At 41.8% G+C, this 11,234-nt stretch overlaps 1 protein-coding gene across 1 annotated transcript in view; it reads right to left on the reverse strand.

Annotated features, from left to right (window-relative positions):
• tesca (tescalcin a) overlaps window positions 1–10,216 on the reverse strand; it is a 36,667-nt gene extending 26,451 nt beyond the window's left edge. Inside the window, exons 1-4 of the mRNA XM_043715839.2 lie at window positions 9,468–10,216; window positions 6,122–6,191; window positions 5,930–6,010; window positions 5,369–5,508 (exon numbers count right to left, since the gene is read on the reverse strand). Coding sequence (XP_043571774.2) covers window positions 5,369–5,508; window positions 5,930–6,010; window positions 6,122–6,191; window positions 9,468–9,528 — 352 coding nt within the window. The 5' untranslated portion in view covers window positions 9,529–10,216. The remainder of the gene's footprint in view (window positions 1–5,368; window positions 5,509–5,929; window positions 6,011–6,121; window positions 6,192–9,467) is intronic.
• Window positions 10,217–11,234: the final 1,018 nt, after the last annotated feature.

Here is an 11,234-nt window from a genome sequence, read left to right on the forward strand (position 1 = left end):
TTGGAAATAATGCTAACAGTATGTGTCCTAACAGTGAATAGCGTGAGAGTTTTCAAGTGCCATAAAAATGTAGGAATGTCCAGTTGTAAATGATTATAGTTGTAAACTGTCCATTTACTTTTCGGATGAAAGAGAGTTGAGGCCTCAAGGATAGCTAGTCGCCATTTCTTGGATTCAAAGATACAATTGGATACAAGGCCCATGTGATTGACATTGCCATAGAGTTGGGCTTTGAGAGGGCAACTGTTCAAAATATCTTTGAAAACCTGAGGCAAGGTTAATCTGTCAGGACCTGGAACAATGGGAGCAACTAGAGACAAGAAGACACTATCAGATTCACTGTGCATGATTGTAGTCGGGAACTCTGGCTTTGGTTGAAAACACCAAATCCATGAGGGGTTATGAAGCAGTTAGAAGGTGTACCTAGTTTGCATTTGAGGAAATATCATCAGAGGAAAAAAACTCACTGTAAAAGATGGTTCTAACATTGAAAGTTCCCAGACTGAAGAAGAAAAATAACTGAAGTAAAATCTTAGGAGCTAAGATGATTTCGGACAGATTCCTGGAGAAGGACTGTATGAAGTATAGCTATGCAATGTGTTTTCAGTTATACAGACATAGAGTCATCAGAGTTTACAGCATGGAAACAGACCCTTCGGTCCAACTCGACCATGCCGACCAGATATCCTAATCTAATCTAGTTCCATTTGTGAGCACTTGGCCCATATCCCTCTAAACACTTTTCATAGACCCACCCAGATGTCTTTTAAATATTGTAATTGTACCAGCCTCTACCACTTCCTCTGGCAGCTCATTCCATACTCGCACACCTTTTGCGTGAAAAGGTTGCTCCTTGGGTCCCTTTTAAATCTTGCCCCTCTCACCCTAAACCTATGCTCTCTAGTTCGGGATTGCCCCACCCCAGGGAAAAGACTTTGTCTATTTACATATCCATGCCCCTCATGGGTCACTCCCAGCCTCCGACGCTTCAGGGAAAACACCCCAGCCTGTTCATTCTCTCCCTGTAGCACAAATCCCAGTAACATCCTTATAAATCTTTTCTGAACCCTTTCAAGTTTCACGACATCCTTCTGATAGGAAGGAGACCAGAATTGCACGCAATATTCCATAAGTGGCCTAACCAATATCCTATCTACCTATGACTCTACTTTCAGGGAACTATGAACCTGCACTCCAAGATCTCTTTGTTCAGCAACGCTCACCAGGACCTTACCATTAAGCGTGTAATTCCTGCCCTGATTTGCCTTTCCAAAATGCAGCACCTCGCATTTATCTAAATTAAACTCCATCTGCCACTCCTCAGCCCATAGGCCTATCTGATCAGGATCCCTGTGTACTCTAAGGTATTCTTCTTCGCTGTCCACTACACCTCAAATTTTGGTATCATCTACAAATTTACTAACTATTCCTCCTATATTCACATCCAAATAATTTATATAAATGACGAAAAGTAGTGGACCTAGTACCGATCTTTATGACACACAGGCCTCCAGTATGAAAAGCAACCATCCACAGAAAAATAGAATGTTCAGTTCTGTGGTTTAAAGTGTAAGTTGCAGGCAAAGATTGTGTTTGGTGAATTGTGTTTTGGTCCTTTGTTATAAGACAAGTCTTAAAATGTAAAATCTTGTTCTGTTGCTGTTTCAGCGATTAAATGAAAGCTTGAATTTATTTTTAAAAGCTGCCAGCCTTTAAGGAGATCATACACACTTCGTCTGTCTGGACAGATGCAGCTACAACACTCAAAAAAAGCTCAAAATTGTCTATGATAAAGCAAATTTGCTTGATGCACCACTTGGATACATGTATTCTCTTCACCACTGCTCCAAGCCTGCAGTATGTACTATCTAAAGGATGCCTTGCTGCAACTTTGTCTATAGTATCTTCTCAGGAGCAGCCCTCTCGATATTTCCTAATCAGCCTGTTCAGAAATGTGATTATACACCTCTGAAGCAGATAGGATTTCAGCTCATGTCTCCTGGCCCAGAGATAGGGACATTACCACTGCACCTCAAGATCCCTACAGCAGCAGCTCTTTAGATATTTTCTATTCAACCTATTCAGAGATGTTTTAACACACCCTGGAGCAAGTGGGACTTGAATGTGGGTCTTCTGTTCCAAAGATAGGGACACTACCATGACACTACAAGAGCCCTAGCAGCTTCTCTCTTTTTTTTTATAGCCAGATGTGCTATCACACACAGTTGAGCGACTTTCCCACACCAAAGCCACTGTGATTTTTTATTAACGACTGACCACCACCATTACCAGTGTACCCAATTAAATATTTACAAGCAAAGCCCAGTCTGGATAAAGTGAACACCAAAAGTGAAATGGCAGGGAGTGTAGGGAGTGTGGGAAGGGGCTACATCAAAATGGCTTTGGAGGGGGAAATAAAGCACTGTATCCCCCAAGGTACCACCTCTGTGGAAATGCATCAAAAGCATTGATGGATACTGCGTGCGTTCTCTCCATGGACAGCCAGGCAGCAAGCCTCTAACATCATTTGGATACGGGTATCAGCTGTGTCAGGATATCATCACCTCCATGTTTCCCTCCAACCATTACAATCCGACATTGGACATATCTCGGTATTGCTGCCTTGTTGTTGGGCCAAAACTCTGGAACTCGCGACATAACAACGGCACAGGGACAAATTCACAAAACAGACTGCAGTGCTTCAAATGTTAGTCCAATGTCACCTTCCCAAGGGTAGCTATGGATAACTAATAAATGCCAGCAATGCTCATATCTCAGGAATTAAAAAAGGAAAATATTGACACAAGCCATTTTGTAAATGAGGACTTCTGCCTATCATAGGTTAATTTCTAAACTGGGTGTGACTACTACACTTGGAGTATATTATAGAAACTGTACAAGAGGGAGGGCCTCAAACTATTTTCAGGCATTTTTAACATAGTTTCACATGTTTGCTGTTGTGCTTCCTCCTGCCTTTCTGAATTAAGAGGGTACAACAGCACTGTCACATCTGTTATATAGGACATGCCTAATAATATTCAAAATCAAAATCACGAAGACTGGCATCACTCTGAAAACTTGTCTAGTATATATTTTCTTTGTTATGCTCCACTGCAGTAAGTTGAGTAATATTTGTGGTCTCCCCTAAGCTGTGCCGTAAAGCTAAAAATACACAAACTGTATACTCCAGTCTAAGTAATAAGCTTGTGAAATCCTTGCACATGTCACAGATTATTATGTAATTCACTTCTGTTTTCTACAATCAAAATTGGATATCTCTCAACTTCTCTGTAATGAATGGAATTCCCAAATAGGTTTGGCTTCTTATGTAGGAATTTGAAAACAAATTGAATGTGTTGCAGGACACTGTTCAAGTTCTTCAAATCGCATAAGAGGTACTGTTAGTAAGTTTACAGATGACACCAAAATTGGAGGTGTAGTGGACAGCGAAGAGGGCTACCTCAGGTTACAATAGGATCTGGACCAGATGGGCCAATGGGCTGAGAAGTGGCAGATGGAGTTTAATTCAGATAAATGTGAGGTGCTGCATTTTGGGAAAGCAAATCTTAGCAGGACTTATATACTTAATGGTAAAGTCCTAGGGAGTATTGCTGAACAAAGAGACCTTGCAGCTCCTTGAAAGTGGAGTCACAGGTAGATAGGATAGTGAAGAAGGTGTTTGGTATGCTTTCCTTTATTGGTCTGAGTATTGAGTACAGGAGTTGGGAGGTCATGTTGCAGCTGTACAGGACATTGGTTAGGCCACTGTTGGAGTATTGTGTGCAATTCTGGTCTCCTTCCTATCGGAAAGATGTTGTGAAACTTGAAAGGGTTCAGAAACGATTTACAAGGATGTTGCCAGGGTTGGAGGATCTGAGCTACAGGGAGAGGCTGAACAGGCTGAGGCTGTTTTCTCTGGAGCATCGGAGGCTGTGGGGTGACCTTATTGAGGTTTACAAAATTACAACAGGCATGGTTAGGATAAATAGGCAAAGTCTTTTCCCTGGGGTCGGGGAGTCCAGAACTAGAGGACATAGGTTTACGGTGAGAGGGGAAAGATATAAAAGGGACTAAGGGGCAACATTTTCACGCAGAGGGTGGTACGTGTATGGAATGAGCTGCTAGAGGAAGTGGTGGAGGCTGGTACAATTGAAATATTTAAGAGGCATTTGGATGGGTATATGAATAGGAAGGGTTTGGAGGGATATGGGCGGGTGCTGGCAGGTGGGACTAGATTAGGTTGGGATATCTGGTCGGCATGGATGGATTGGACCAAAGAGTCTGTTCCATGCTGTACATCTCTATGAAAAGAGAAAAAGGGGGTTGAACCCAATGAAGGAAAAAAAAATGAAAAAAACTTGCAAACATACATTAAGGTAAGATCAACATCTGTTAAGTAAGTATTTCGTACTTTTGGATGCTATTGTAAAAAAAAAACAGACTGCCACCAACAGATACCAACATTCAAATAGAAACCAAAATATTCTTTACTATGTTCAGTTAATGTCACCATTTCTTTTTGAATGTTTGACTGGTAGTGGTTGTTTCTTCTTCATTGCTCTCCTAGATGTAACTTTGAACATCATTTTGTGTGCAGTTGAGTAGGGTTGGGGCAATGATTTGTAAAGCCTTGCTACATGACGGCATACATACAGGACAAGAGAAGTCATTCCCTCAATTAAACTAAATAAAATAGAAAGAAACATTTCAGAGGAACTTTACCGTAGCGTTTTTAAATCATGTGGATAACATTTTTACTGAGATATGTGACACTGAATTTAGAACAAGCCATATCTTTTTCATAGGATCAGAGGAGTGATTTAACAACTGGAAGATCCATTCAGTTCAACAGTCCCAATCCATCAATCTTTCTTTCCAACCACCAATCAATACACTGTTCAGGAATATGTTTAATTTAGGAACTTTAACCTCAAACACTAAAAAGCCTAGCACAAACATGTAAAAGAAAATATATTAAAAACAATAAGAAGATATGGTCAGCAAATAACTATTGTTTGAAACTCAATAAAGTTGGTGAATCATGAAAAGCCCTCAACTATGGAGTCTAGAGGAATATTTAAAATCCTAAGATAGAGATGTGATTTTTCATTTGTACGGATCTAGATTTAGATGTGAGGCAAGTTTCATCTGCATAAATTACCACGATCTCAGTGTTAACAGCTATGTGCTAAGTGAATTGAAATACCAGTGCTTACAACATGCAACAGCCTGCTAAACAAATCTGCAAATTTCCAAATGTGTTCAAGATGTAAATTTGTTTCTGGTTTCCATAGATACATATTTTCACATTACTTAAATTGTGACTTACTAGTGTACAAATAAGATAAGTGCCTTATCAATGCCTTACATTGCAGTTTTTCATTTTTGTAGTATTCTAAGTCCTCTTTTGTGTGGTTATCATCCATATGTTGGAAAAATGATAAAGTAGTCAGGAAGTTTTCAAACGTGATTTCATCAACTGTTCCACTCGTTTGTAGTCCCAGGTTTCTAGGACAAAACACACAGATATTAAAACATTGCTTGCACTTCCTCTAAGCACCCATTTCCACACCAGGTATAGCCTTGATTTCCCCCAATCTATCAATATACTTCAATCCCAACCTTGAAAAATATTTTCTACTTATGCTGTACTATAGCTATTTTGTATATCAATCATTCATGCAGTCTCTCTGAGATTTCTAGATTTTACACTGCTTCCACACTTCCTCGGAAGTAGCAGGAATTGCTCAAAATACACCTCGCGGGAAGTGGAGAATTCCATTTCAACAGCATAAATTAGACTTTTGACCAAATTGCATCATTGTAAGCAAAATGGGTCCACTCAGTGCAAGATTTTTAAAACGTCATTCAATTAAGAATGTGATAAGTCTCAATAGATTAATTTAGAAAGGCTGAATTGGAGATTTACCTTCCATCAAAAAATGCATTGATGATTCTTGACTTAATGGGATTACAGTCCAGATCCGGTATGTTATCAAAACAATCCTTGCTGCAAAATAAAGTGGCTGAATATTTTATACAGACAAGGAAATACTCCAACAGGAGGGAAAAAAAAGTTCTAAATGTTGTTATTAACCCAAAACAACTAGAATACTATTACCCCATTGTAGTCTTCCCATCCGTTAGATGCAAGAACCTTCTGTGCAGGATTTCAATCTGTTCTGAAGTAACTGCAAGGAAGGAAACTCCAAATGTGAGATATTTACAAAGAAAGAACATCCTAAACTGTCGATATTATTTCACAAACCACTTGGAGTTTTCCGTACAGGAGACTGGAGGTTGGCTAACGTGGTCCCACTATTTAAGAAAGGTGGTAAGGAAAAGCCAGGGAAGTATAGACTGGTGAGCCTGACATTGCTGGTGAGCCAAGCTGTTGGAGGGAATCCTGAGGGACAGGATGTACATGTATTTGGAAAGGCAAGGACTGATTAGGAAGAGTCAACATGGCTTTGTGTGCGCGAAATCATGTCTCACAAACTTGATTGCATTTTTTAAAGTAATAACGAAGAGGATTGATGAGGGCAGAACAGTGGACTTGATCTATATGGACTTCAGTAAGGCATTCGACAGGGTTCCTCATGGGATATTGGTTAGTAAGGTTAGATCTCAGGGAATACAGGGAGAACTAGCCATTTGGATACAGAACTGGCTTGAAAGTAGAAGACAGAGGGTGGTGATGGAGGGTTGTTTTTCAGACTGGAGGTCTGTGGCCAGTGGAGTGCCACAAGGATCAGTGCTGGGTCCACTGCTTTTTGTCATTTATATAAATGATTTTTATCTGAACGTAGCAGGTATATTTAGTAAGTTTGCAGGTGACACTGAAATTTGAGGTGTAGTGGACAGCGAAGAAGGTTACCTCAGATTACAAATGGGCCAATGAGCTGAGGAGTGGCAGATGGAATTTAATTTAGATAAATGTGAAGTGCTGCATTTTTGAAAGACAAATCAGGCAGTACTTATATACTTAATGGTAAGGTCCTGGGGAGTGTTGCTGAACAAAGAGACCTTGGAGTGCATGTTAATAATTCCTTGATAGTGGAGTCACAGGTAGATAGGATAGCGAAGAAAGCATTTGGTATGCTTTTCTTTATTAGACAAAGCATTGAGTGCAGGAGTTGGGAGGTCATGTTGCAGCTGTACAGGACATTGGTTCGGCCACTTTTGGAATATAGTGTGCAATTCTGGTCTCCTTCCTATCGGAAGGATGTTGTGAAACTTGAAGGGGTTCAGAAAAGATTTACAAGGATGTTGCCAGAGTTGGCAGATTTGAGCTACAGGGAGAGGTTGAATAGGCTGGGGCTGTTTTCCCTGGAGCGTCGGAGCCTGAAGGGTGATAGAGATGTTTATAAAATCATGAGGGGCATGGATAGGGTAAATAGACAAGAGTGTGATGCTGGAAAAGCACAGCAGGTCAGGCAGCATCAGAGGAGCAGGAGAATCGACCTTTCAGGCAAAATAGACAAGGTCTTCTCCCTGAGTTGGAGGAGTCCAGAACTAGGGGGCATAAGTTTAGGGTGAGAGGGGAAAAATTTAAATGGGTCCTAAGCGGCAACTTTTTCACGCAGAGGGTGGTGTGTATATGGAATGAGCTGCCAGAGGAAGTGCTGAAGGCTGGTACAATTACAGCATTTAAAAGGCATCTGGATGGGTATATGAAGAGGAGGGGTTTAGAGGGATAATCACCAAGTGCTGGCAAATGGGCCTAGATTAGATTAGGATATCTGGTCAGCATGATGAATTGGACAGAAGGATCTGCTTCCGTGCTGTACGTCTCTATGACTCATTGTCTATATTGAGTCCCAGCTTCTGTTAATGTATTATTTTAAATAGGTTAATATTCCTGATATCTCCAAATTACATTGAAGGTGTAGCTCGGTATAATCAAATGAAAACAAGGTGACATTCCTGGAGGCTTTTAAGATTAGGTTGGCTAACAAAAGCTGCTATCAGTCTGTAACCTGATGCTAGTTACTCCCACACATTTCACTTTGAGTTCTGAGGGTAGGTAAAGGTAACAAATTATATACTCCAAGCTTGTTAATTACAGGGAGGACGTTGAAAATGTTGGAAATGTTTTTTATAAGTGATGGTTTTTTGTTGGGGCACTGTGCTTTGGATTTAAATGAAAGGTGAAATTGAACACTGTAGAGAACACTGATGAATAAACATCCAACTGAAAAGAGCCAAGATACTACTATACTTTGGCATTTTACTCAGAAAACATAATCTTATTTATTCCCTTTAAAAAAACGACAATGCAAACATGACTCAGCAAAAGTAAAGCCCCTGTATCACAATCTGCTTATTTATGGATCTGAAAGCAGGAGAAACTATGCAGTAACTTAGTTATTTTGGTTAAAGCAGGTCATGTTGAGAGAGAGTAAAAGAAACCTCACTCATCATTTCTGAGTTTCACTCACTTAAGAGGCACAATAACCTTGGTGTAAGTATGACTGGCGTTCTTGCTGCCCTTCATGGTAAAGATACATGCTCGACTTGACTTGTTCTGGGTTAGGTAAGCCTCTCTCTAGGGCTTTCATGGAGTGATCAGACTCAGAAGGAGGTCAACCAGCCCATTGAATCCATGCCCCATGCTGTAGGGCAGTCAAATCAGTCTATTACCTTGCTGTGCTCCCTCTTGTCCTGCAAGTTTATTTCCCTCTGGCACCTTTCCAATGTCCTCCTGAAATTACTGACCTCTAATGCTTGTTGTAATACAGGAAACAGAACAGTAGATGAATTATTGATGATAATATTACCAGTAAGGAATCAAATGCAGCATACACGGGGCTGTGGTACAGTATTAATAAACACATCATCGTTACAAAAACAGAGTGGCGGATGGAAGCAACTAAGGACCAGGATCCTCTCAGGCTGAGGTTTGTTCTGCTCAGTGACTGAGCAGGACGGTTCAGGAGGGATTCACGCTCCTTCCCCGGTATGTCTGCTCAACCCGAGGGTCACCCAGAGGCAGGACTCAGCTCGGTAGGGGAAGCCCACCCTCGTCTGTCACCCTGGCACTGAGAGAATGGAAGGTGTGAGCAGCAGGGCGGCCCATTGTGAAGCCCCCCATGGTCGGTTAGCCGCTCACTCGCGTTATCAGTAACTGCCAGATTTGAGGGACGCACCAAACGACAACTTCAGGGTTCCGAGAAAAGGAGGCAGAAACAAGGTGGGGTGGGGTGGGGGAGGAACACAAACTCTGAGAAAAAGAAATTTGGCTACAGCGCATATATTCATTGTTGAGCTTTAAAGACAGTGCGATGAAAGGGAACTGAAAACCACCCAGTTATTCAATGTTTATCATGTCCTTTCCGTATGAGGAAATACATTTCCAACCAGTCTTTCCTTCACGACCCTCCCGGATTATTCAACAGTTTCCCTCTTACATTGAGCTCGCCTATTAAACAAGCCCAGGGTCAAGGAGAGCCTGGATCTGTACTCACAGCCGGTTGTGTTCGCCAGATTGCGGATCTCCCAGGCGGGCAGTGAAGGTGTAGAGCCCATCACTTCTTCCTTGCCTTCAGCAGATCACACCTTTCAAAAGTCAGAAAGTTCCAGGAAGCAAACTGACCGGGACACGGGCGCTTCGCGGGTCCTGGAGACGCGGCCAATCGGTGGCTTCGGTTAAGGATGTTCTGTAGAATGTAACTGCACTCACTCGGCGATAATTAAATGTCCTTTTCGACACTTCCCTGTAGTCCCAGTGAAAGATTCCTCTGGGTCCTAGAGCTCAACAGAAGGCTGAGGAAATTCTTCGCCTCTTCCTGTTTTGACTAAGTTTCAATATTGTATTTCATGACGGCGATTTTACAATAATGAAAGGAAGAGATGGTGTTGCATTTTATGAAATGTAAATAATTGTATTTCAAGACAGAGTTTTCACAATAATCAACAGTTGGCGTATGCTTTTTTTAATCTTAAAATTGTTATATTGATATTGTTTTTGCGTTCTCTACGCAAAGGTTAATGTCACAAACTCCAATACGTTGAGAGCAGAGACAGGTGCAGCTGAAAGAGATGCCAATCTGATCCAAACCAGCCATCCAACTAACTGAGCTAACTGATCCCTGTGAAGGAGTTCAGTTTGCCGAGTGGCATATACTTTTACATCCATGTTGGACTATGGATAGTGATGGTGGAGGATCCAATTTATTCCCATGACCTTGCTAACCAGGAATCTCTCCCACTCTTACAGCGAGTGGCGGGGAAGGAGTTACAGATCAATTCTCAGGCAAAAATGGGTACTGCAGATGCTGGAAATCAGAGTCTAGATTAGAGTGGTGCTGGAAAGCATAGCAGGTCGGACAGCATCCGAGGAGCAGGAAAATTGACATTTCGGGCAAAAGCCCTTCATCAGGAATGAGGCAGGGAATCCCCAAAGGCTCCCTGCCTCATTCCTGATGAAGGGCTTTTGCCCGAAACATCGATTTTCCTGCTCTTCAGATGCTGCCTGACCTGCTATGCTTTTCCTGCACTACTCTAACCTAGGTCAATTCTCAGCCTGCTTGCTTCTGAACACAACCTCCCTGGTCAGCAAGTCTTGCATTGGGACTTTGAACCCGGACTTCTGGCGCAGAGGCGGGGATGTTGCCCCCTGCACCAGCCACCTCCACTGGGTCACACCTCAGAATTGGCAGTCTGGCATTTAGGGTAGACATGACAAGACATTTATCACTCAAAGGGTTGTGAATCTTTGAAATTCTGTACCCAGAACACTGTGGATGCTCAGCTTTTGAAGATCTTAAGGCTGAAGTTGATGCATACTAAGGGAATTAAAGGGTTAAAGAATAATGTGGAATGGTGGGTTGTCTTAGAAAATTAACCATGATCTTGTTGAACACTGAAGTAGGTTCAAATAGCCAAATTCTACTTCTTATATTCTTAGACATATAACAGGGGAAGAGCAATGATTGGGTATTGTCTGAAGTAAATAATAGTGATTGGTCACCTCAAAATAAAAGTGGAATATAGTTTCTAGATTAGATTAGATTCCTTCCAGTGTGGAAACAGGCCCTTCGGCCCAACCAGTCCATACCGACCCTCCGAAGAGCAACCCACTCAGACCCATTCCCCCTGACTAATGCACCTAACTCTATGGACAATTTAGAGTGACCGATTCACCTAACCTGCACATCTTTGGACTATGGGAGGAAACTGGAGCAAACCCACACAGACATGGGGAGAATGTGCAAACTCCACACAGACAGTTG

Source organism: Chiloscyllium plagiosum, unplaced genomic scaffold, assembly GCF_037043375.1.
Source record: "Chiloscyllium plagiosum isolate Xiang-an unplaced genomic scaffold, Cpla_swu_hap1 HiC_scaffold_24, whole genome shotgun sequence".
Taxonomy (NCBI): Eukaryota; Metazoa; Chordata; class Chondrichthyes; order Orectolobiformes; family Hemiscylliidae; genus Chiloscyllium; species Chiloscyllium plagiosum.